The sequence below is a fragment of the Trachemys scripta genome, chromosome 8 (assembly GCF_013100865.1).
Source record: "Trachemys scripta elegans isolate TJP31775 chromosome 8, CAS_Tse_1.0, whole genome shotgun sequence".
Taxonomy (NCBI): domain Eukaryota; kingdom Metazoa; phylum Chordata; order Testudines; family Emydidae; genus Trachemys; species Trachemys scripta.
In genome coordinates, this window is record NC_048305.1 from 11,590,048 (window position 1) to 11,617,719 (window position 27,672).

Genomic DNA, 27,672 nt, shown 5'->3' on the forward strand with positions numbered 1-27,672 from the left:
AATTCTTTACTCAAAAGATGGGGCTCCTCAAGAAAAATAGCTTTGAGACCTAGCAATTTAGCAAGCATTTTATTTATTTGTTTTTAAATGCAAAGGTTACGAACTTAGGGTCCCCGGGCCTCCTAAATCTTTCAGCCAAGAGAAACATAAGCTAATCACAAATACATTAAGGTTTTTATTTCCAATCTGCCATTATAATGCTGGGGGCAGTATTAACCTTGACCTGGTGTAAGGGCTACCTGTCTTTGCAGCATTACTATTTAATAACAAAAACATTTTGTATCCTTTATTAATGGGATACACGTACGTAATGGATAATACAAGTCATAATAATGCATTTATACTTTAGAATATACGGTGCTTAGCATGTTTGCTTTCACTTCGTACCATTACATATTCTCACTGAACACTATGCGTTGCATTTGTCCTCTTTGTTCTTCATGCAGTTTAACTCCCTATGTTACAGAATAATAAAGAGAATTACACATCATTAGGCCTCAGCTCCAAATTGTGAAACTTCCATGCATGCAACCTACACTTCACTCATTCCTGTAACTAGCTAACTTTTATTTATGGGTCAGCAGGCAGAGAAAAGAAGTTGCTTAATGTTGAGCTAAATTAAAGGTATGCTGTACAATACCTTCGTTTATAGTCAGTCACTTGGTTTTGTTTAAGTTAGTTTCATTACTTTTTCTGTTGTGCTCCAAGCGAAATCTGCATTTTAAAAAATTCTATTGACTACATTTAGGGAAGATTTTTCCTTGTTAAAACAGAGACATCTTGTTACATGGTTATGGTATTTTTTTAAAAAGTTAATTCAGTTTTTAAAAACCTAAAAGTTCCACCAATGTTAAAAAAGGGAAGGAAGAGACATTTGGTGAGGTGTTTGTTATCAAATCTTTATCTATTTATCCATCTAAAGATTCTCTATTGTGTCCATCACCATAATATCTAGGTAAATTAGAGCTACAAGGCACTAAGCAGCTATCTTCATGGAACTGCCTTTCCTTTTCCCTAGCTGGGTTTTACATTAATCATCACATAAAAAATGGTTTTTAATATCATTGCAAGAATGGTGGGAAAGCTCACTCAGAAAAGGAGGTAGCTAAAAAGCATGCCCTAAATATAATCACACTCTTGCATAGTCTGACTCCTTCTGGGAGCTAGTTCCACAACTGAACTTCCTTGACCCAGAGAACTTTATCTCCACCTCTCAAACACCTTCTCCTGCACTTTGTGGGCTGCATTGCTCCAGAAAAGTGCAGCTGCCTTGAGGCGTCCTGGATGGATAGGCTGACCGGATAGCAAGTGTCAAAAATCAGGACAGGAGATGGGGGGGTAATAGGTGCCTATGTGAGAAAAAGACCCCAAAATCGGGACATCTGCTCACCCTATGGATAGAGAAGCAGTTGCTGATATCCTGACCTATTTGACAATCAGGACTATGTCTTTGAACTGGCAACAGAAACAGACAGGAGCCAGTGAAAGGATCATAGTGCAGGGGTGATGGATGCACAGCAACCATGGAGGCAGGCTACCACATTCAACACAAGCTGGAGCCTTTGCATTGCTTTCATGTTCAGGCCCAGGGAGTTATACTAATTCATATTGGAGGGGCCTAATGCATAGACCACTGGGACCAGAACATCAGCACTTCCTAGCAAACAAGGTGAATTTATGTTTTTCTACTGCCAACACTACCTGATCATTTAGGTTTAGTGAAAGCTATGGACACCTAAAGGGCCTGAACGTGCAATATATTGAGCACCCTAAATTCTTCTTGTCTCACAGGTGCTGCTCAGCACTTTAGAAGAGTGGGCGCTTAACTATGAAAAATACTAATGGAGGGAAACAGTAGGGGTACAATACTAATGACATGTAGGCATGCATGGACATGGAATTTTTTTATTGGAACACCTAAAAAAATATTGACCTTGTAAGAAATATTAACCTCAATTATTGGTCTATATTCTTCCTAATTTAGACTATCATATTAAAAAACAAATGAGGACTGGCTGCTGAAGTTTTCCATCCTTGATCATCACATCCCATTTATGCAAAACTGAAGCCTGTTTGCTTTGCTCCCTAAAATAAAATTATATATCAATATTAGAGCTGTATATTCTATACCCCGAGTTATATGTTAAAGCTTTCAAAATATCTGAAAACCTTTACACTTTTTTCCACAAAGGAGGCGGTCTCTGGCTTGCAACACTTGTTTACAATTATGTCGGTGAAGAAACTAGCTAGCCAGCTCTATATCAAACATTTTGACAGCAAAAGCACAAACACTGATCTATTCTAAGTAGTTTGCCACTCTATGTAATCTTGGAAAAGGCATTCTTGCCTTTGATTCTTCAAATGTTTATACTTCATACATCATGCAAATAGTGTTTTATATATTAAGAAATAATGTGAGCAAATCTGAAGTTAAATTAAATTCTTTAACAATAACCCTGCCAAAGCACTGTGATTTTCCTATAAAAAAATTATTCCAATTTGTTGATCTTACATTGGATGAAACATACTGTAACAATCTTCATAATTTATATCCTGTTGGGACACTATGATTTAAAGTAACATAATACAGACCAGCATCACTGCTAATCTAAACCACCTGACCAGATAAACAACAGTTTCCCCTTCTCTCTTCACTGAGGTTATTTCTGTTTATTGTCATATGATTTACTCATTTTAAAAACATGAAGAAAAAATGCTGCGAAACAGAACTGCAGCTAGGAGGCATGGCCTTTCTTACACTGGGAACTTTTCACACACAGGTACCAGTATAATGTCAAGAAATGCAGGAGACCGAAGGCAATTCCAAGAATTCTGTTCTCAGGGAAAAAAAAAAATCACAGCGAAAAAAAGATTAGGTTCATTCTGTACAATCTGGACCAGGTGCAGTGTTAGAAGCTACATATTTTTGATGTTACGAAAGATACAATTCTACAAAATAAATCAGAGTCAAAGACATTATGTGCCAAGTTCAGCAGTGCTCTAAACTGTGGTATACGTTTGTCAGAAAACAGGTGCAAGTGTAGTTTGCCTCTATTTGGCATTCAGTGTGTGGGCAAATGGGTACCATTTTTGTGCCAAGGAGGCATGGGGGATTGTTGAAGAAAAAGTATTAAAAGAAGGGTGCAGATAAAATAGACTCTCTCCCTTAAGCCCTTCTCTTAGTTGTTCTGCTTCTTACACTCCTTTCCTGCTATTTCCTCAGAGTGTATGTTACACTCATTTTTGCACACTCCCTGAAATTCAAATAGGTGCAATTTGCACTACTTATTGCTAGCCACACATTCGGCTTTTCTGACCAACTTACACTCCGATTTGTATCACTGCTGCATTTGGCCCTATGAATAAATATTTTTTTTCTTGTAACTGATGTTACGGATAGTCTCCTAAAGGGAAGCAGGGTATCAGGTCTATCACCCTTTTCCTCATCTGTAGCCTTCCAAAATAACCACAATGTTATTTGGAGATCATCTTTCCCTCTTCCCGTTTTACAATGCAACGGTGACAGAATGCAACTGGAAATCATGTGCAGGCCCTATTCACTGTGATTCAATTAAAAGACTTTACAACCAAATTTTTATAAACTTGGATTGAAGACAAACAATTGTTTTAGAGTGGCATCAAAAACTACTTTCTGCTGTTGCTGAGACATCTCAAAGCTTTTCATGCTCCACTGGAAAGTGCTCTGCTTCACAAGCCATGTTGGCCCTGACAACTAAATGGTCTGATACGCTTTATTACAAAGTGTATCAGTTTTCTTACACAGGCAAATATATAATTATCTTTGCCCATAAAGACTAGTGCAAAGTAAGTATGATTCCTAAACTGAGAAGACTGGAGTTACAAAATCACAGCTTGAAATGGAGCGACTAACTCGCACTAGCTTGCAGCAATTAAAATCTCCTTTATTGTGCCATCTACTTTGAAGTCTGTTGCAACAATCGCGTACTAATTCTTTTTGAATAGGCAAATGTAATGGCAAACCTTACAATCTCAACCTTGCTGGCTTTTACTAGTGACCCTAGACAAAATTCCTGAAAATTAATTTCAGCTTTGTACCACAAATCTGGTGTCTAGGTAATACTGTCTATTGCATTTCACTGTGCACTTTGCACTGTGTCCAAAGAAGGAAAAGGAAAATGAAGGAAAAAATTGTGACTTAATACTTTACAGACTTATTGTTAATTAAATTCCATACTACCAGTATGAGAAACAAAGTTCAGTATGCTAAAAGCATGTAAGCTTACAAAGCACTCCAAAAGGCATGATTTGTTATGTATAATTTCACTCAGAAACATTTGGCAAATGGGTAGGATTTCTACATTTTGCATTTAATGCTTAGGGCAAGAGCTACCTTGTAACTATAATATTATTTCTTCAAAAATGAAGCCATGTCAGATTTTAAAATATTACCCAGATTCACAGAAAATTTGTATCAAGCTGCATTTTTCTTTATTACTGATACTTTATGTCAATTACTCAGTAGAGAAAAAAATCATCAAGAAGCACCATGTCTGAATTAAAATCTCACTTACCAACAAGAATAGGCAGCTAACTTCCACCTTCCTCTTCCTAAGCATATTGGTTTAATGTGTGTTGTGTCAAAAATGAAAAACAAAGTTTTCACTAAGAGGTTTACACTAAATGAAATGCTCACTTAAGAAACTGGACTTCTTTTTTATTTACTAAACAGGCAGTGCACCCAACCAAAACAATTAAATAATACAGCGAAACCCTCATTAACTGAGCACCTGTTAAAGCAATCAGTTACTTAAAATAATAAACTCTCTTTGTTTTGCAACTGAAAGGACAATGATAATTTGACTTGTTAAAAGAAATGCTTGGTCTAGCAAATAAAAACACTTGATGTACTGTAATAAAACCCTCAAACAAAACACTATACAAACTAGTAATAAAATGCACTCTGGGCCCTGTTCAGACCTTTTGAATGTATATACCTGAATGCTCCGTTACCTCACTTTACTCACCCTGATCTTTACAATGTTCTGCCACTCAGATGTTAAAAATGCTTGAGTATATATTACTATACCAAAACATATGGCTATAGAAGCACTTTGTAAAAGCCCAATTTAAGAAAGGACCCAACTTTAAATACAAATCCCATTGACTTCAATTGGACTTACAACACATGCTTAAGAGCTTTTTTGAATAGGAATGCTTTCCTGAATTGGTGCCCAACGGTATGTCCATACTACAGACATTACACTGGTAGTTATAGACACAGCCTACACAGACAGAAGGGGTCTTTCTTATGGCGTACAAACATCACCTACCCAGATGAAGTTAGCTATGTCAACAGAAGCCCAATATAATTTTTGGCGTAGGCCAGGCCAAAACAAATAGAGAAATGCAAGAGAAATTCGCTAGTTATCTAATTATGTCCTATCAGAAAAAAAAAAATCAGGAAAAAAGAACAAAATTCTGCTGGTTTTCCAACTATTTCTTTCACTTCCCAAAGAACACAGAGGATTTCACTCTGAACATGAAAAGCCAGTCCACATTCCAGACATGCAGTTGATGACATTAGTAGCAATGATACAAGGTTCTTCTTGGTCTGTTGCCAAGATCATGTGCAATGTCAGCTCAATATCCAATATAGTCTCTGCTGAGCATATATCCTAATCCTAAAAGGACATCAAAGAACAATAAGAAAGTCTCCCTTTATAATACTTCCCTAACTCACAAGAGTGTTGTGAGGATAAATACATTAAAGATTGTGAAGCGCTTTGAGACCTGCTGATGAAAAGCGCTATGTAAGACTAGGTATTACTATTGTTAGGATGGATGAAGAGAGGAAGCAGTTGGCCCACATCATCATCAGGAATCTTTTTTTTTTTGGCGGCACAGGCATATCTCAATGTCAATCATTCAAACACGTTAAAGCAGAAAAAAGGTCTGAAATTATAAATTGATAGGAGATGAGAAACAAGATCTGCAGGTCCAATCAGGTAGGTCATTTGGTCCCACTGCGTGTGGCTGAAAGCACTCTGGCCATGGTATCGAGCCATACTGAGACATGTTCTCTCTCAAGCCTTCGGCAAGTTTCTATAAAACTTCAGGAAAGGAGATTATATCATAACCCAATGACTCCAATGGGAGTTTTGCCTTAGTCCGGGTTGTTAAGCTCATAATTTGTATCCAATTGTAATATTTGAATAATTGTATGAAGTGTTTTACATGTATTTATTTCAAATCTAGTGATGATGCATTCTTTGAAAGAAGAGTATGGAGAGAAGAACCATCTTCCTAGACAATACGAGAAAACAGAAAAAGAAAAATAAGACTTAAAAAAAACCTGATTTGTTTTAGACAGTTACCATTTCTTACATAATATTTCCAATTTTCCTTATGCAAAAAGTTATGTAATCAGTATAAATTACATTTAATTGTATTTCATTTGCTGTTCTTGATATTTGAACAACTGGTGAAATGGGGCTAGAAATACAGAAATTAACAGAAAAAGTGACAAATTAAGAACAGATTATTAAAAACAAAAGTGGTTTAATTTTATTAGCAATATTTTGCATAAGGATACATGACCTACGGTCAATATTTTAAGCTGTCGTGAAAAACTTTTGGTGTACTCCAAATTTATGACGAAGTGCCAGACAGTATGTGTAATGCAATATATTGGGGAAACTCCAGGGGTTTTTCTTTTAACCCACAATTGTTCTTTCCCTTTTGTAGAACCCACCACCACCACACACACACACACACACACACACACCTTTTGCAAATCAATACATTCTTGAAATAGATGCAGTCCATAAATGGTGAAAACTGATTGTAGCCAGGCAAGGGATTTTTTTTTTTAAACAACATTTAAAAAAAAAAAGATGCATCCAACGTAAGTGAGATGAAATATGGTCCTTTGTAAGAAAGATTAACATCTGTATACTTTTATTAGATTAGACACTTTATAATCTGTGTGTAACTGTAACCAACCAAAGATTGTAAAGCTAATAAAGTTTTGCCTCCAAATGCCCACTTCTACCAGGTTATGGAGATTCCTCTAACAATACAAAATACACATTTACATAGCTATTGCTGTTACTATCCCAATCAAGATTAAATCATCCAGTCCATGAAATGAATTACTACTCTCCACTCAGAATCCCAGTGCCAGAATGTTTCCTTGTAAAGCACCACCATGAACAATTCTCAGGAGAAGGAAAAAAAAAGGTGCTGAGTAACCTCAACCCCCACAACCTGAACGTACTCAGTATCTCACACGACAGGACCCGAAATTAGAACCCTGGCTCCTAACTGAACAACATGTGCTTTACCAAAACAATCTCACACAAATCCCTCAATGGATTCAGCCAGCTCCATGTTAGTTCAAGACGTAAGCAAGTTTTAATCTCAACCCAACAAAAGTTAAAGGAAGAAAATGGCAAATGAAGGAGGGGAGGAGGCAGTCCCCAAAATACATTTAGAGCTGGTTTACAGCTTTATGAAGGACAAATGAAAAATTATACTCACATCGCACTGATCAACTGTGGGTCTGCCAGTGGTTTTTCAGAGCAGATGTAACGTTTTAGCAAAATGTGATTGTTTGTGAAAGAAATAATTCTGATCAAAAACTAAATTGCAGCCAGCGCAAGCTCTGCACTTTGTCACTCTAATCCATTCTGACAGGAAGCAGTAAGTGGAGATTCCTACTGTGAAAGGAGCAGATGTGAAAGGTCAACCTTGGCCTGGAACTTCAAAACCGTTAACGTGTAAAACAGTGTGCATTAAAGCCTGAAACAGCTAACCGCTGGATTAACGGATGTCCGCTAAGTAGGTCTGATGTGCTTTTGGCAAGTAATGGTTAATTTTTAAATAGGTTCATTGTAATTTTTTTTATTTTACTTTTTACCTTTTACCAGCCAGAGTCCATTTTTAATTACAATTGCAGAGTATAATATTCCAAAACATGCCTTTTCTTTACTCTTTGGGGGGAAAAGCCACTGTTGTAGAACGCTATTTACAGTTATTAATAAGGTCATGCTCACCATTTGGAAAGCAAGGGGATGCAAGAGGTTAAACACTATCAAACTGGAGACAGAACTTACCATCTGTACTGAAATTAGTATCTTCCCAGTTCCCCTATGTTCATAATAGCTATCCCAGGACATTACAAAGCTACAAGAGAACAGGTTTCTTTAACTGAAAAAGTAAAAGTGATTCTGAATGAAGATATTCTTGAGAATAGAGGGAATGTAAATCTTACTAATTTCCCCAACTGAAACAGTACAGTTACAGAACTTGCCACCACTGAGTTAACAAATCTGGGAGGATTCCAAATTTTAGTTAAAATCAAAGTCAACATGCCGGCATTTGGTATCTTACAGGAGTGAAGGAAAGTCTTGCCTCCACAGTGGACATAACCATTTTCTTCCCTTATTTCAAATGCAACGAGCAAGCATTAGAAGAGTAGTTATGGATTATATAGAGCAGCCAATAGTGTGACACTTCCATTTTCTTTTTCAATCTAAATGAATACTTGTGAGAAGTGAAAAGTATATTTACAAAAATCTTTAGCCAGTTCAAATTCAACCCCCAGAGACAATATTTCCAGATTAATGGATGAAAATTAAATGCTATAATAATTTTCACTTAAGTGATCATAAATCTACACTAATATTTTAAGAGAAGCATTGGTAGAAGAGCCAACTGCAAAGTGGACCAAAGGTCAGGAGGAGAACTTCCTGGTCCTCTTTAGACTAGATAACACAGGTCTAACTGCTCCAAGGGTATGCAGCACATGCACAGTAATTGTAGAAGAGCCTCTTCCCCTTGGAAATACGCTATTCTTTCTTTATTTGTATTTTATTTTTTTACCCTAGAATGAAGGGAAGGAAAGAGAGATAAGGTATTCTAAGTCACAGTTAAGTTTAACTAATAACAAATTGATGTCAACTTCTGTTTCTAGAGCACCTGGAGAATAAGAGTCTTGAACTTCTACATATCACCTGTTACCTGTGGCTGTCAGGCCTGCTGCTCCTGATAGATACAAACATAAAAACCTCTTCCTACCTCAAGAAAGCGAAACACAAAGGTATGTTCTGAATCTTTAATGTCATTATGATTCATTTAAATGAAATTAACAATACTATTATATTAAATTATAATACTGTGACATTAATAATAATATTGCAATAGCGCCTATGGCCACAAACAGGTTGGGCTCCATTGTACAAATAGCCTATGCCCCAAAGAGCTTGTAACCTAAAAAACAAGACATAATGGGGGGGTAAGACAGTTAAGTGGGATGTGCAGAGTTCTTAGCCATTGACTAGCAGTGATCACAGCTTGCCACCTGCTTGGTCTTCAGTTTTCTATATGCATTACAGCAGAGATGAGTTGAGGATAAAGAGGTGACTTGATGGATTCTTACTAAGCTTTCTCCACTCACAAAGGGCAGCATGACCGAAAACTTGAAAGAATTTGTCGGAGAAGTGGCCTGTTGTGGCCATTGCTGGCACCCATGGAAGGTGGGCACAGACGTTGCGATAAGGAAATAGCTCAGCTAGGTACAGCAAGACTAAATTTGGGCGTGTGGAGGGTGAAAGTAAAGACAAAAGTCGCCAATATAATATGATGATTCAATTATTTACAAGTAGGAAAAAATGCTGGTAATTTAAAAAATTTGGACTGAACATTGAGGCAGAGACATCCTTCACTCTGTATTTTGCACAGTGGCCACGACAAATAAGTAAGTAAATAAATAACAAATATTTCCAAACTCCCAGCAACAAGGAGTTAATTTGTATCTGGTAGCTCCTGACTGACCACTGACATCACACCAGACTCTGTATAATTATGCAGCATTTCTCGTCAATAAGAAAACTACTTCTGCCAGTTAACTGGTAGTATTGTTGGAAAGAGGCTGCATTGACTAGTACACCATTGTTGTCTCTTTGTCTTTTTAAAGCCAGGGCAGGAGAATCTTAAATTTTCAAATGAATGATCTCCTCCAGAGAACCTCCATTTATTTTTCATCCAGAAGTCAAGCACCCTAGCTTTTCAGACCCAGTGCAACACTAGGATATGGGTAGGTGGAATGTGTCCAGTCCCACAGCTGGATCTTGACCCTATAACCTTCTGACGCAGAGGCAAGAGGGTTATTTACTAAGCCATTCACAAGCATAACCATAAGGAAGGTGTGATTGTATAAAAATATATTTTTACTAAACTATGTTTTGACCCAGCTCACTCTCACATATTTTGGCCTGAATTAATCTTCACGAGGCCTGAAAATTTTACTGTCAGTTTCTAATAAGGAAAAACAACAAATAGGCAGATAGGCCAAAAATTCAATATTCAAGCCTTATTTTCAAATACAAAGATTTTCTCTACTCTGTAAACCCACTCAAATAATTTTGATTTATAGCAAATCAGTTATTGTGTTCATAAATGCAAGGACATTAGCAAACATACCTACCAAAAGAAATACTTTCATAATTTTGCAGGTGTACGAATCATAGTAAATGGTAGAGGACTCAAAGAATAATGGGAAATTGAGCAGTCTAGGAAACACTATAAGAAAAACAACACCTACCTAGGTGGATATAAAACCAATTATTTTCATCCAAGAGGCAATCTAATACAAAAGTCTAACAGAGGGGCAAGTAGTCAACAGTCACATTAAAAACAGTTAACCCACCAAATAAATGAAATTGGTTTGTCTTTTGATAAGCAAAACTGACAATAATGGACTCATGTTGCTCATTCTTTGAGGTTAAACACAACTGACATAAGCTACACCTGAAACCAATCAGGGCTGAGGCTTTGAGAAGATTCACACGCGAGGACTAAATTTGTCACAAATGGGTTGGTTTCCGATCCTAATGTAGCCAACTTGCTTTACTCTGACCTCCATTTAACAAATCAACTTAATGGGCAATGGGAGTGCTATAAAACTTAACAATGGAGTGATTTTAACTTTTAAAATATAGTTATGAAGCAAAACGTTAGAGAGCTCCTTCAATACTGGAAATCAAATTAAATCTAGATATTTTTTAACAGTCTTGACAGACATAATCCTAGTTACCATGTAAATTTATGGTAAGCTGCTGTGATATTAGTCACAGGTGCTACTTTTAATATATGGGCTGCATCTGGCTGGGAATAAAATTTCTCAGAGGACTGAAAATGACCTCACTAACAGACAATGGGGAGGGAGGATAATACCACTGTGGCATATAAAAAGCTGGAGATATGGTCCACAAGTGAATATTTTACATAAAATTCAAGTTACCTCTGCAGATTGTAGGTTTATGTTTTCAATACATAAATGGCGCAGACATATTTCAGCCAAACAGCCAAAATATTAAGTTCGTAAAACAGCTATGAAATACTCTGGCTATGCACATAAAAACAAATTTTCCAACCTGTGATTAACAGAGGAGACAAAGTGATGTGCCGAGAAACTGAAAAAAGTAAGTATCAACACAGATTAAGTTCAGGAATATTCAGTATTTTTACAAAGTGAGTTAAACTAAATTAAGTGATTAATTAATTAATTAACTAAAAGAGCACTAATTCATTAAGAATGTGTTCCCTGTATCCCAGTTCCATGGGATTTGGTAAATTTGTGAAGTTCTTCATGGTCATTAATCAAGGTGAAGGTACCTATAGAAAGGACTAGCACCAAGGGATTGTCACCGAGTAAGAAGATTAAACTATATAAAGATCATAAATCGCTTAGCCAGCAAGTTAGTTTTGATATACTGATAACAGGGACCATCCATTAGAGAGCACAAAAATAAATATGCCCTAGCACAGTTAAAGCAAAGTAGCTGGAAATACAGACAGGGCATATAAAACAGAAACTCTGTTTGCAGTGGATGCTTTCTGAGTTTTGGGTGTTATTACTGGTTTGGAGAAGGAAAGTTGGGAAGTATACCAACTTAATGCAAGAGCTACAATGACTTAATTTCTTCTGAAATAATTCTTCAGAAGCTGTGCAAGTCTCCTTTAAACAAATAATCAAAGAGACAAGATTTGCTACGATTTTCAGGATCCATGAGCCCTACACAGCAGGCAGCAAGCAACAGAGGGTCCTGTGGCACCTTTGAGACTAACAGAAGTATAGGGAGCATAAGCTTTCGTGGGTAAGAACCTCACTTCTTCAGATGCAAGACTGCAAGCTTATGCTCCCTATACTTCTGTTAGTCTCAAAGGTGCCACAGGACCCTCTGTTGCTTTTTTACAGATTCAGACTAACACGGCTACCCCTCTGATACACAGCAGGCAGTCTCCCTGCTATTTTCTCCAGTCAGAGTTTTATCTTTTAACTTAAATAGGTTCTTGTGTCATCTGAATGCAAAATATATTTTAAACAATTAAAAAAAATTCAGACTTTTAAGATGGGATATAACCACCTGCTACTTTATATAATAAATAAGGGTACGATTCTGTCATAGAGGTCACGGATTCCGTGACTTTCTGGGACCTCCGCAACTTCTTCTGAAGGGGCAGGGCTGGAGCAGCTGTCAGCCCCAAAGCCACCGGAGCAACGGCCAGCCCTGGGGCCACTGGAGCAGGGGCCACGATAGCAATGGCCAGCAGTCAGCCCTGGAGCCACAGGAGCAGAGGCCGCCATAGCAACGGGCCACATAGCAACAGCCAGCAGTCAACCCCAGGACCGCCCAGAGCAGGGGCCACCATTGGGTCAGCCCCCCTGAGGCTGGAGCTGCAGCAGTCAGCCCCTGCCACAGGAGCAGCAGTGGGGATGGTGCAGCTGCAGGAGCTCAGCGCCCAACAGCGCTCCAACTGTTAGTCGTCTCCCCCCCCCTCCCCCACCCACCAGGGAGAGGTCCTGGGCTTCTGTGAATTTTTGTTTATCGCCCACAAACTGTCCCTGACTTTTACTAAAAATCCCCATAACAGAATCTTAACCTTAATACTAAAGGTTCAGTCACTGAACTCTGTACACAAGCATACACACTTCACCTATCTAGAAAGTGTGATGGATAAAAGATTAAATTTATTCATTTAAAAAAATCTGTGAAGTAGTCACAAGTATTAAACCTCAGCATCCCTGCCAAATATTTTGGTTTTACAACCACATTGTCCTAAGTGTTTCTCTCTCCCCTGTTGCTATCTGATGGACCTACACAAACAGAGGAAACTGATTGACTATACAGGGTAAGCGTGAAACTGGCTGAACCCAAAGGGTATGTCTACACAGCGACTGGACACCCGTCGCTGACCCATACCAGTCGACTCAGGCAGGCAGGGCTATTTCAATGCAGTGTAGACTTATGGGCTCAGGTTACAGCCCAAGCTCTGGGACCTTCCCACCCCACAGGGTCCTAGAGCCCAGGCTCCAGCCCAAGCCTTCAAGTCTACACAGCAATGAAACAGCCATGCAGTCTGAGCCCCGTGAGCAAAAGTCGGCTGGCACGGGCCAGCCCTGGGTGTCTAGTTGCTGTATAGACATACCCTATGCGAACAAACCAGAAACAACTTTTCCTCTTCTTCTTTCAATAGTAGTAATTTTAGGTGTTCCTTCTAAAAGCAGTAGGGAAAACATTTTCAGATGGAAGTGACGCATCCTTCTGCACTATAGTGGACAGGGATTCTTCAAGAATTGAGCGTTATGTAGAACATGTTTTATTAATTTAGATGGAATACCCCTGTATAAAACCAGTCATTGTCCAACATTGAACAGTGTTAAACAAAGCTTGGGGTTTGGTATACAGAGACCTCAGTCCGCTTAGTACCATGGTGCAAACACCATTAAAACACATTATCTTTTTATTAAAGATAAAAAGGAAAAACAGTTAAAGCATTTGAAATATTAAGTATTAAATAAGGCTTTCATTTTAACAACAACAATCCCTTTTCCCTTTCCTTTTAGCTGGAGAGTGTTTTTGGGAAAAATACCAAGTTGTCTCTTAGATGGTACCAAAGATGGTAAAAACTGTCCCGTCAGGGAAAAGAGAAGACGTTAGTTAAGAATGGCTGAAGCTGTTGTTGAAGTCTGTTTCATCCCAAATGGTGTTTGGGATTCAGCTGAACCCAGTAAAGGTGGACATATCATCTGAGTCCCTCTCTCTGGCCTGGTCTGGTCAGGACATCTCTCAGGATCAGGATGACAAAGGTCCGAAGTCCCAGGAGATGGTGGTAGTGGTAGCCATGATGGTGAACCTCACTCTAGTAGCCAATTTTTATCCCTATATCTGTTTCTTTAAGGACTCACAAAAGGAAGGGTGGACGGAGTAGCCCATGCCCTCATTATTTTGTTAACAAATTAGGTCTAGTTTCCCCACACACCAATTTTGATTCACTGATTTCCAGTTCCACACTCTTCTGACTTACCAAGCATGATCTTGAGTTATAACAGGACAGTTTTTTGTTTGGACTAATTCAGTCTCTCCTTTGTGCACCATTTCCTATCAATCTTTGTTATAATAGGTGATTGTGACATGTTATTAATTTTCACGTATTTTTTTTTTTTTTACAGTTGAGATCACAAGAAGGGTAAATTTGTATTCCAAATTATAACAGACCAGATACAGGCCAGGAACCTTGAAGTTTTGAACAGTTTGGTGACAATTCTATTTTCTCTAGACCAGGGGTCCCCAAACTTTTCAAAGTCACGCCTCTCCCTTACCTGTCTGCGCCTTGCTCCCACAGGAGCTGGGGCCAGGAGCGGGGTTATGGCTGGGTCGGTGGGAGGTGGAGGGGGCCACGAACAGGGGTAAGGGGGCCAAGGCTGGGACTGCAGCTGCGGGCAGGTCTGGGGCTGGGAACAGAGCCATGGTCAGGTGCCAAGGCTGGAGGCGGGGCCAAAGACGCAGCCAGGGGCCAAGGCTGGAGGTGGAAGTAGGGCCAGGAGCAGAAGCTCCAGTTGGGTCATGGTCAAGAGCCAAGGCTGGGGGCAGGGCTGAAGGCGGAAGCCTGGGCTGGAGCGGGCCTAGATAACACTCCCTTCCCACCCCCCATGGGGGCTGGCCCAAGCCCTGCTGCACCTCCCCAAATGTTCCTTCATGCCCCTGTAGGGGGGCATGCCCCACCGTTTGGAGACCTCTGCTCTAGACTAAAAACTTGTCAACTTTTTCTTTTTGCCAGAGATTTCAGTAAATGAAGAAAAAAAATGCATTAGCAAACATTGCTAGTCAGGCTCCTGAAGTAATGACAGTATTTTTGTAACTCTCATTGACTCAGACTTTTGCTTTGGCAAATTGAAATGGATTGGTTGCTCTATCAGTGAGTAATAGGCATTTTGTTTCTGTATCTGTCACTTGGGAATAGAAATTAAGAGTCTTTAAAACATGTTTCTTTTATGTAATACAAAGTGGCTTGAAAGCACAGATTAGTACTTTTTCTTTTTCTTCCACTCTCTCTCTCCACAGCCCCATTTTAAAAGGCAATAGTCTCATAAACATCTGTAGCCTGCCAATTCACACAAATAGAGGGCAGAAGACTGGAGGAATGATGGAATGGGAAAACAGACAATGACAACAGTATTTAGGGTGACCATATTTCCCATGGGAAAACGGGATACTGCACAGGGCTGGCTCAAGGCCCCCCCTTCTCCCTGTGGCATAGGGCTAACAGCCTGAGGCCCAGCGTCTGGTGTCATCATTCGCCTCCCTCAAAGTTCTTCCACACTCCATTGGGAGGGAGGGAGGGAGGAACCCCTCACTTTTTTGGCAAACTGGGCATTTGTCCCATTTGGTCTTGCCAACTGATAAATTGGCGAAAGTAAATGGGACAAATGACCACTTTCGCCAAGAAAGTCGGGACATCCAGGACAAGGCTTAAAAAGGGTACTGTCCCGGCCAAAACGGAACGTATGTTCACCCTACTTGTGTTTGTTGTCTTGTCAGTCAAAACAGAAGCTGTAATTGTAAAAAAAAAAATCTCTGAACATGGCAGGATGCATCAATATCAGGCTGTACTGATGGCTGAATCCAGTGAAGATGGGACCATGTATGATGGCTAGTCTTCTTCCAGAGCTATTACAGGATTCTGTGATTTACTGTGGACAAGTTTGAAGTGATTAGGTACCATGATTTTCTTATGCCTCAGTCCCCCCAGCTGGTAGGGAATGGAGTGAACAGCAGTGATGATAATATGGCTATGAGGAGAAAGTGGAAACTAATATTTCAGTCATAGAAGCTGCCCAAATGAGGGATGGGGAACAAGCTGCAATGGATACCAGATGCTTTTCTTTCTGGGTAGGGTTGGGTGGAGGACACTATATACATCAATATTTTTTTCAAACCAGGACATCACAACTAGCATGCAATGGCAATTATAGCAGAGAAAAGGACTGACAACAGGAAGTACAGTCACTGACTTATTTTAGGAACATTTCAAACTGTTTTCCAACTCATTTTCTGAAAATCACTCTCTAAAGCCCATTTTTATAAAATTTATCTTCAAAAAAAACAAACACCACCAGCGGTTTCAAGTGAAGTCCTGTAATAAAATAATTTCCCAAGCCAGAAGCGTAATTTCTGATAGCTTTTAAGCAAGTTAATCTCAGTCTGAAAGCTTTAGGAATCTAAATAACTTTCTCATTTCACAGAAGTTTCATTTCATTCTCCCTCATACTGAAAATATACATAAACCACGTTCATGTCTACGCATTTGAGCGACTTTATAATAAAAACTCTGTTTATATTCTTAACATCTGTTGACATACATAGTCTTTGTAAACCTGGCATAGATTTTAAAGCCACAGAATTTTCCATGTATCATGCACATTATCTGTGGGAAGCAATAAAGAAACAATGAATACATTAATCATACTCATATCATCTGCAAAACATAAATCTGAAATACCTTTCATGTCAGTTCAACTGCTCAGGTTTGGATTTGGTTTTTTGTTTTTTTTTTCCTTTACGCACCTGATTTTATGCCATCTGTAAAAGGGCAGGATGGAGATCATAGAGGAAATTGTATTTCTTGGCTGTCTGACTTTTACTAAATATTCACACTAAGTTCTGTAAACAGAAGATTTATTAAATAAAAAGTTACACCTAAAAGTCCATGTTTATTAAAGGACAGCATATTGACTGCAAAACTCTACAAAGCAGGTAGCTAGCTCCATTTTTGGCACTTTTGTTTCCCTGATCTGTAATATGCTTTTGAGACGTACCAATAAATAAATAAATGTTGTATGGGGACATTAGTAAATGTAAGCATTGGTAGATGAACTAAAATATACCAGTTCAGTTTATCTTCAGTACCACCTTCCCAGGAGACAAACATTTGCTCTCTGCAAACATTCATGCATTCCCTAGCCAAATTCCATCTTAAGCCATACCCCAAGGCTAAGAGATCACCAACTTGTTCTACAGCTTGAAATGTCAAATGGCGATGTTACATCACCACAGCTGCCCCAATTTTCTAAATGCTTACGGGCAAAATTCTGCCCTCATATAGATACATGTAGCCCCCTTGACCGCAATGAAAACAGTGTAGACAGTTTGGCCCCTGTTAGTTTACCCAGTGGTACACACAGCTGAAAGTGCCAGAAGTTTTGAATTCTTAAGCCAATTTCCAATCATTCAGAGTAATAATAGCTCTTGCGTAGCCCTTTTCATCTAACACTTTTAAGGGTCAAGCAGGAATGGGGGCACACTGAGCACCCACCAATATCTTCCACCCAACTGGAATAGACATTTCAAAAAAGGACCATTTTAGGATGATATATTTGATGGGGTGAGACCAAGACAATTCTGAACCCAGAAAAAAACAACAGACTATTAGCTTTAGGCTTAGTATAACCTACGGTGTACATTTAAATATATTTTGACTTTCCACTCTAGCATCCTCTTCATGTCTCTCTCTCGGACTTGCAACTTTATGAATAGCTGACTAATTTCTACCCTGTAACATTTCAAGGATAAAGCCTTAAAAAAAAAAAATCAACTATTCAATTCTCCTTCTGATGTCTAAGCTGCTGGGTTTTCCAGATTTCTATTACAGGGCTGTTTGCTCTCATCTCTTTGGTATATAGTCTTCAGGTCCACTGCCTAAAGATGAACGGCAGAAATGATTTATTTCACTTATTTGCAATATACAAAGGTTACTTTACGCTAATTTTAAAAAAGCATTTCCAGCTATGCTGAGCCAACAAGCTCTCCAATTACGACCGTTGCATGGACACTTTCAAGAGTGCCCCCAGCGTGAAAGCTGTAAACTCAGCACCTACAGTTTGATGCAGAGGAGTAGCTATCCCTCGGTCCTTGGCTCTCCAGTTCTCCCATCCAGGTCTCATGTAAACTCCCCCTCATAGTTTCCCCCTCCTTCATTGCCTCATAATTTGTTTTATTTGAAGTTGTTTGTTTTGTTCTATTATTAACTCCCAGGTTTAAAGTGCAATCCAGGAAAAATGTACTCAGGGCTCCACACGTGCAGTTCTGTACCTGCTCTTGCTCCGTATTGTAGCTATGCTGCTCTTTTCTCCCTACCTCACACACATTTTATTCTATGTTCTCTTGAATGGCTGCAATTTCCTAACTATGACAATTAACTATTTGAAATATTAAGAAGGGTGGGCATTGCAAATTGGCATTTTCACATATCACCATACAGGGTCTCCTAAAGACCTTTGTCTGGATTATATTAGGGCCATGAGAATAAACAGCACATTATACAACACTTACATGCGTCAGTCTACAAATGTAGATAGATATTACACTGTGAATTGAGTGTGGTGTGGATGGGACGGGGCGGGGGGGGGAGAAGAGATATCTTCAGAGGAATATGGCATTTTTTAAAAAAATGTAATCTTACCCTTCAGCCCTGGGAGAGCATAGCCCTTTCAAAAATAAAGTAGGAACTGGGAATTATCTTCATCTGTTCCCATTCCACACGTAGGTTACCATCTGCCTAAAACTGTAAGAATAGCTGATCTTTCACAGCTAATCATTAGTATATAACAATCTACTACTATTTTGATCAGAACTGAGGATTGTTAAATTGACTGTACCCGAGCAATAGAAATGAGGGGAAGAGGAGTAGGAGACCTAAACAAACACATTTAGTGGCAATTTTACAAAAACACTGGGTGGATAGCTACACCCGAACATGTGCACAATTGCAGAATCACATGCTATAAGGCTAAGCTTTAACCTTTTGATAATGTGACCCTAAATCTGCATAAGAAGATCCAAGCTAGAATAAAAATAGGTCCCTTATATAAAAGGTGCAATAAATATCAGTAAGGCCAGGTTTTAAAAAAAGAGCAATGAGAAAATGAAATAAGACATAACTGAAACTAATGTATTTTCTCCAGATAAACCCAAGTTTAATGGCACTGAAATGGGAAGGGTATGTTACGACTAATTCTTGTCTTATTTAGCCGGGCCATAATACAGCTAATTATTCCTCTTCTAACTTGTATCTTTTTGTACGTCTCACTTGATTAATCAGAAATCAAATTTTCTTTCCGAAATGAGATATGGTAGCATGAATCTAGTTGACAATCTTACCTTAAGAAAATATATTAAATAATAGTTGGCCATATGGTGCCACCAATTTTCAAAGCAGGTTTCATCTCTGATTTCAAATTTAAAGATTCTTAAAAACTGATGACACAGTATGGCCCAGGGTTTTGACTTAAAATTCAAGCCCAACAGGGTTTACAATCTGCTGTACCAAGGTAGCCTCACAAAGTGTCTATTGCAATTCATTCAAGACAGTACCATAACGCTCCCTTCCTGTATAAAAGGTGAGTTTTATGACACTTCTCTTCACATTTTCCCCCCCAAGTTTGGCTTGGTAAATATCAGTACTTTCATTCTTACGCACCTTTGTAAAGTTCTTGATAGCCAAATATTTTTATCATTGAGTTAGGACTGCTAGTAATAACAAAGATATCAAGAGTAAAATTCTGCTTGCCTTACCATGGAACAATGCCAATAAAGTCAATGAATTACACCTGGGTAACTGAGATTAGAATCTGGCCCGATAACTTTAGTGACACTACTGACATGAGGAAAGCAAACAGGATTTGGTCCCAAATACTCCTAGATTTGTGGATGTGAACATCTCTTCACTAGGAACACAATACAAACTAGGATAATTACATTTCCTTTTATATTAGGAATAATATATAGCAATAGTTACCTGATTAAAAGTTTTGAAATTGAACTCTTTGTAGATGGCATCTCTTTCACCCAGCTCAGACCAACCCGAAGCTTTGAGGTCAAGTAAAACTTGGGTCCTTTCCTCTGTTGTCAACCAGTGAGACTGTGAAGACTATAAAGAAAAAAAAAATACATTCCAGAACTAGGGTTAATGTCCTCTCATTGCTTTACACAACAATAAGAAAATTATGTGCTGAAATTATGATTTATGTATTTCAAAAATATAATCCTTCAGGAAAACAGAAGTAGAAAATTTACTGTGCGGTTTTGTTCCACTTTATAATTTAACAGAACACCATCTCTTGTCAGTTAACTGAGCCATGAAACATAACTATTTTGGTGAATTAACTTTGGTTATGTGCTTGCATATAAGAGTTTTTTACTCTTTTGCTGGGATGAAATATGGACTCAAGAATACCTCTGTCCAGTAGTAGTATTACTTTCATTTATACTAGGCCTATCTGAATTATCCATATACTGTGAAGCTTGAAATATTTGATGACAATCCAATTTTGCCATTTTTCCTCATTTAAATATTAAAGTTAAATGTAATGTACAGTAATTAGTTGAAGTTAAAAGGGGAATATCACCTGAAAAATACTAAGCATGACTAATTTTAAATTAGAAAAGCACAGATTATACCAGAAATCACTGTGTATTATGTATAATTATATGTATTTCCTAAGAAGAAAGTTTAAAAAACCAAAAGCAAGATAGTTACTGAACTCAAATAGTAATATAGTTTCTCTCTGGCACTGAAAAGAAAAACAATCCAACACTAAGGATATGTGCTACCCCCAATTTGCCAAGGCATTCCACAGACAGCACTGAGGAGTTCTGTCTAAGGATATGAAGCATGGGCCACTCATTCCATTACAAATCCAGAAGTAACTCAATTAAATAGAGTTCCCACTAAAAGGCCCAGACTCAGCAAGGTACTTAAGTATCTGTCTAACTTTAAGCAAATGAGTACTCCCCTATTGAGGTCAATGGAACTACACACACGCTAACTATTTAAGCGCATGCTTAAGTACCTTGCTGAATCAGGACCTAAAACTGGTATGAGGTCAGAATCAGATCTTGAGAGTAGAATAAGATCCTAAAAGTTTACTAAATTTCTCCCTGAAAATACAGAACACACTCCCTCCCTCTGACAGAATGTATGAGATATTAAACTTGATCTTAGCTAAAATCCAAGTATTTCATCCAAAGGTGGATTATCCAATTTTCTGTCCCTGGTCACAGACCCATCCTAAACTCATTCTAAGAACACAATAGGTAGAACAAAAACAACAAGGAGTCCTTGTGGCACCTTAGAGATTTATTTGGGCATAAGTTTTCATGGGCTAAAACCCACTTCATTAATAGGTAGAACAGAAATTCTCAGTTGCCTTTTGTCTTTGCATATATTAATAATCAACTATCCTCATTTCTGAAAACTTACTGGCAATTAGCTGAATGATTATCTACCAAAAACTGCAAAATAGAATCTAAGATGGGAGTTCCACCCAATATATCTGACTTTGTAAACAGTTTTTATTTTGACGGTTTTAAAGTGTGTGGATACTTCATTCCAGAAGTGCCAGCCCATGTATAGTCACACTTAATTATACACTCATTTGGCAATGTTGATGTGAACTTTTTTTGAAAATATAGTCTGCCGTGTATGTGTATAAGTGCTGTATCTTTGTACACATCTTTATTATAAATATAAAGTTACCACTTCACCACTAGATGGTGCTGCATGTCAAATCAGAAGTTAATTCAATTAATTCTAATTAAGCAGCAGAAAGGTTTTAAGATTGTTCCTTATTACTGAATGACATTGGCACAGAAAGTAATGATAAATACACATGCATCATTTAAAGATGAAATATACTTATTACTGTAACCTACTAATTAACTCCAAGAAGCCAAATATAACACATTCACTAACAGTGAGGATAAAAAGAGCACTCTGTACAGATGTAGTTAATGCAACTAATTAAACAATTGTTTTCAATTGGATTCACCCATTCTAACATACAAGTTTTAAATATCCAAAAAACTAACATTTCAATTTAGTCTATCTAGTCTTTCTTATAAAATATGTGCCTTGCTTTCATATAAAATTAATGTTCCACAAACATATATATTAGTGTTGCTATAGGAACATTTATTGATTAGAATTTCCCTTTAAGCCTGTTTTAAAGCATGTACAGATAGTCTCTGGGCTGAAATTGATCATGTTTATAGTCAGCCAGGAGGTAAAATTGTTTTGTTTTGTTGGAGATTTTTGTGTTCTTACTTTTTAGAACCAGTTAAGACATTTCAGTTGCTTTCTTGAGGCCTTATCCAAACCCCCCTGGAGTAACGAAGAGTCCATCCACTCATTTCAGAGCTAATCATCAGATTTTAATAAATAGATTTATTTTGTTTGGCCTGGTCCTCAGTGCACAGCAGCTCTTTTGACACTGAAGAAATTTAACTTAGAAATAATGGTCGTAAAAGCCAAGTTCTGCATTCTGGCTGAAAATACACGTGCACCTGCCACTGACTTAAAAAATTTAGTAAAAAGCAGTATACTGAGCACATGCTGATTTATTTTAAGACAACTTTAAGGAGATGCAAGCTCCAGAAACATGCTCACATGTATGTATCTGTGGTAACACACAATGAAGCACAGTGCAAACCCACTGAACAGGTAGAAAGGTACAACAAAAACAAACAGAGTATGGACACTGAAATGTAAACATAAGACTTAGCATACAAAACTGACCCATGATTTACTGATTATATCCTGTCATATGATGGGCCCTAAGCTAGTTAAAAAATAACAGCTTTATTTGAAAGTAGTCCAGGAAAGAAAGAGAGGAGTCTGATGCCAAAGCATCCATTATCCTGTATCAAAGATTTGCACGATAAAATATGTTCTGGGGGCAATGGGGGCGGCTATTAGATAATCATATATGCAAAATTATAGATTACTATTACTTGATGTCAGACTGCCTATGCTCTATAGAGACTGAAATGCAGGGGATGTAAATAATCATATATCTTCTGAGAGAAGAGGGGGTAGATCCAAGACTGAAACAGATTTAATTTTTTTAATTAAAGTGAACGTTAAAATTATATAATACATAGGTTAAGAAAAGAGTGTCTGTACATCTGGGTATAGTGCTTAAATTATGTGAAAGTACAAAGGTTGGTTTAAAAGTCATACAGTACATATAGTACATAATGAGCAATAACCCACATTTAGATGAACATTTAAAGATACAGTTTAGTTATTAGCAATACTAGATAAAGAACCAATTCAACTACCCCAAGGATAATTCCTAAAGAATTACCGTACTTCTACTCAGGATCCTGGCTCCTAGGCCCATGCAGCATCCTAACTTTGGTATTCCTTTGACTTAGCAGATTTACTATTCTGCCTAATGCATACTTGGTACATTTTTTTCACACAGTGGCTTTTAAAGGACTCTGCGTTCAGAGGAATTAGGAGATGGGATGGCTGGGCTGGGTGTGAAGAGCATCTGGGGCAATCAAGGTTTAGATGGATAAACTGGGCACAGCCTGAAAGCTCCATCAACTGGTTTGCCCAGAAAAATCACATTCAGACAACCTGCACAAGATAATTTTCACTTCTTTAGAACCTTCCAGGGTAGGACCGCAAATATGAGTGAATTGCACTTCTGTGCAACCCTAGGAATCAGGTATTACTCCCACTTTAAAAATGGGTAACCTAAAGTTCAGACAGGTCAAGTGACTTGCTCGAGATCAAATTGTGAATTTGTGTCTGAGCTAGAAATAAAACCCCAATCTCCTAATTATAAATCCTGTGCTTCCCAGTATCAAATCCACATAACCCACCCATTCACATGTTGACAGATAGGAAGAACTAAAGTTGCTTCTCACACTGACAGATCATGAGCTTTCAGCTGGTAAATGGAACATCAAAGTCAGTCCAGCAGGAAAAGTTTTTTGATGGGTAATCAAGCACATAAGGATTAGAATAATAATTTCTTAGTTCCTTAGTTTGGGGGGATTTTAAAAGCACATTTGAGTCCATTATCTCCCACCATTTTCCCTTGAATATTTCATTAAACTAAGCACCAAGAGTTGGGAGAACTTTTTAAACCAATTGTTATTTGCTTCAGTGTGAATCGCGCCTGGCACATTATTGGTGATATACAAAACAGATTATGCAACATTTTGAGAGGCTGTTGTTCACCCTTCACCCCAGTTCTCTGGGGAAGTCATTCTTGCCTGCCTTCAGGGGCTGATACCCATCTGACCCCCAGAAAGCCACCCGCTTACCCACCTAATCTGGCCCTTTAGCAGGAAACAAATCAAACAAATTTGCGATGCTGTGACTGGAAAGTATTTTCTTCATGGTAGCTACATTTTGTGCTCCACAATTAAAATTTTCATTTAAAAAAACCCCCCAACAAATTAAGCATCAAATCCTTATAAAGGCAAAGAAAAATCACAAAACACGCCTACGTAGAGGTACCAAGTATCAGAGGGGTAGCCGTGTTAGTCTGAATCTGTAAAAAGCAACAGAGGGTCCTGTGGCACCTTTAAGACTAACAGAAGTATTGGAGCATAAGCTTTCCTGGGTGAATGCCCACTTCATCAGACGCAAGCGTATACTCCAGTATTTCTGTTAGTCTTAAAGGTGCCACAGGACCCTCTGTTGCTTTTTACGTAGAGGTAGGCACCCAACTCTGCAGACAGCATGAAACAAAAGCTCTGGCAGAGGTGAGCTGCCGTATTTCTCTCAGCAGCGTTGGCTCTGAACCCTAATGATGGGGATGTCCGTGCCCAGGCAGTTCGCTCTTTCACAGCACAGAGGGAAGAAGAGGGATGATCCTACTATGAAGCACCCAGCACAAGTAACATCTGGAATGGGGTCCCCAGAGTGCGGGACTTGGGTTAGGGCTGAGCTTAGGAGAGAAGACCAGGACTCCTGCTCCTAGGGGGCTTTCCTCTGGCCACCCCCCGCCACCTGGGGGACTCGCCCTGCCCTGCCCAGCCCCTGGATCGCTGCTCGCTTGCCCCATTATCTCTGGGGCGCTCCCCAGGGCTGCTGCCCTCCCGCACCCCCAGGGCGGCGGCCGCCTGCCTCTCACCATGGCGGAGAGGCTCCTGCTGCCGGGTCCCGAGCCGCCCTGCCCCGCGCTCGCCGCCGCTGCCAGGCGCGCTCCGAACCGCGCCAGCCGCAGCCCGACCCCGCCGCCTCCCATCGCCTCAGCGCGGCCGCGGCCCCGCCCCCTCACGGCGCCAAGGGCCCAGTGCAGGGGCCTACGCAAGTGCCTGCGCCGCCAGGGCCGTCGCGCGGCCCAGGGAGGGACACAGGCTCGTCTGCGCCCGCGCCTCCGCAGCGAACCCGTCAGGGGGTTTCCCCCAAACCCCGACAAGAATGGTACTTACCCCCTCACCTGCACAGAGCACCCCCGCGCTGGGCGAATGGTACTTACTCTCCCCCCAGCTGTGGTCCATGCACCTCTGCTGCAAAACCCCAGCCTCCCCGGGACCCCAACCCTTCACCTTTGTCAATGGCAGCTGCAGTAGAAGGAGCAGGTACCGCCAGCTGCAGCGTGCAGCTGCAGGCAGAACGCTTCACTGGCTAGAATGACTGACCAGATGTCCCAATTTTATAGGGACATTCTCGATTTTGGGGTCTTTTTCTTATATTGGTTATTACCCCCCACCCCCGTCCCGATTTTTCACACTTGCTGTCTGGTCACCCTATCACCACCTGTTAGTGGCTTCGATTATCAAAACAAGGGAGTGCCAGGCCTTTAATCTTCAGCCTTCAAGGGGGTTGTTCCTATTTCCATTCAGTTCGGTTTGGTCAGTGAAGTTGGTTTCAGTTCAGGTTCTTAGATCTGCAAAGGCAGCCTTTCCCACTCAGCAGGGAATGGTTAAAAGAAAAAAGAGGACTTTACAATTCTTTATAGGGCTTATGTTCTGTAAAGGATTGCTTATAAAAGTTTTAATTTGGGTATAAATTGTGGCCTTGGAAAATATGGTTCTATTCTAAAACAATGCAAAAAAAAATGATTGAAATAAAACATGGACCTGTCTTTTTTACAAATCACTTTTCAGGGTAGAAATGTTGCTGAGGGGAAAGGGAAGGGTAGCTACAAAATCAAGTCCACAGTCTGAAGTTCTATATGTTTCAGCTAAGTGCATATTCATAGACAAAACTTCATAGGCTGTTTTAAATACATAGCCACATGCCAAAAGCCAGGAGGGTAAATACAGCCCAATGTAGTATAAAATTGTGTAGGTTCTTAAGGAAAATCTTATCTTTAGTCTTTTGCACAAATGGAACAATTTCAAGAGTATTCTACAGATCTCTATTAACCATGTGAGGAATAATGCAAGCCAAAAGGGAAATTAAAAGTGGGCCAGATCCTCAGCTGATGTAAATCAGCATTGCTCCATTGAAGCTAAGGGAGCTACATGAGTTTACCCCAGCTGAGAATCTGACCCTGTATGTCTAAAGCTAAGCTGTATCTTATTCTAGAGCCTCAAAGTTAATAAAATCAGATTAGTACTAAAAGTCATAATTAGAGTAAGCTTATCAACTCTTTACACACTCAGCAGCTGAGGCTTTCAAACTAACAATGAACAAAGATTTATGTAAATACAAACCAGCCTCATGACTGGTCCTGCTTATTTAGATGGGAAATCAGTACTTGAAGTTGTATGGAATGCTGAATGGCCATTTTTATTCCTGCCAGAAATCAATACCTAGAGAAAAGGAAGTCAATTCTGACCGCAAAAGTTACATTAAAACCCTGCTGTAGAAAAACAAGTAGTAAGTGAAGTTTAACTGTGTAGAGAAGCAAGGAAGAATTAATACACAAGAAAATGCCTTTTCTGCACAATCCTTAGAAAGGAAAGGCAGATCCCTCAGAGCATGGTAAACCAAGGATATCAAACATCCAGCCTCAGGGCCAAATGTAATACATGGTCACCCTCTCCGCAGCTGCAAAATGAAGATTTTTATTATTGCTAAACTTAACCAGCAAGTGCAAAACACACTTTCCTCAAACCCCAAACATCAGTACTAAACTCCTTTGGAAGTGGTCTTTCCTCCAGTAGGTACCATTAAAATATAAGATGGAAGAAATAACTACTCTTAATAATATATTAGTGAAACATATTAATAAACAATTTTAAAACCCTATTAAAAATACAGTAGAACCTCAGAGTTAAACACCTCAGGAAAAGAAGTTGTTCGTAACTCTGAACAAAACATTATGGTTGTTCTTTCAAAATGTTACAAATAAATATTGACATAATACAGCTTTGAAACTTTACTCTGCAGAAGAAAAATGCTTTTAACTATTTTAATTTAAATGAAACAAGCACAGAAACAGTTTCCTTACCTTGTCTAATCTTTTTTTAAACTTTCCCTTTATTTTTTTAGTAGTTTACATTTAACACAGAACTGTACAGTATTTGCTTTTTGTTTTGTTTTGGTCTTGCCTGCCTGATTGCGTACTTCTAGTTACAATTGAGGAGTGCGGTT

The 27,672-nt window shown here is 39.0% G+C and overlaps 1 protein-coding gene and 1 long non-coding RNA gene across 2 annotated transcripts in view; both read right to left on the reverse strand.

The window, feature by feature from the left end:
- The window catches only part of PCBD2 (pterin-4 alpha-carbinolamine dehydratase 2), a 34,613-nt gene extending 9,196 nt beyond the window's left edge, over positions 1-25,417 (reverse strand). Inside the window, exons 1-2 of the mRNA XM_034778788.1 lie at positions 25,259-25,417; positions 20,122-20,253 (exon numbers count right to left, since the gene is read on the reverse strand). Coding sequence (XP_034634679.1) covers positions 20,122-20,253; positions 25,259-25,372 — 246 coding nt within the window. The 5' untranslated portion in view covers positions 25,373-25,417. The remainder of the gene's footprint in view (positions 1-20,121; positions 20,254-25,258) is intronic.
- LOC117881474 lies at positions 6,216-9,045 on the reverse strand. Its single transcript, XR_004646810.1, has 2 exons — positions 7,522-9,045; positions 6,216-6,285 (listed from the first exon to the last, which is right to left on the reverse strand). It is a non-coding gene; the product is annotated as an uncharacterized LOC117881474 (long non-coding RNA).
- Positions 25,418-27,672: the final 2,255 nt, after the last annotated feature.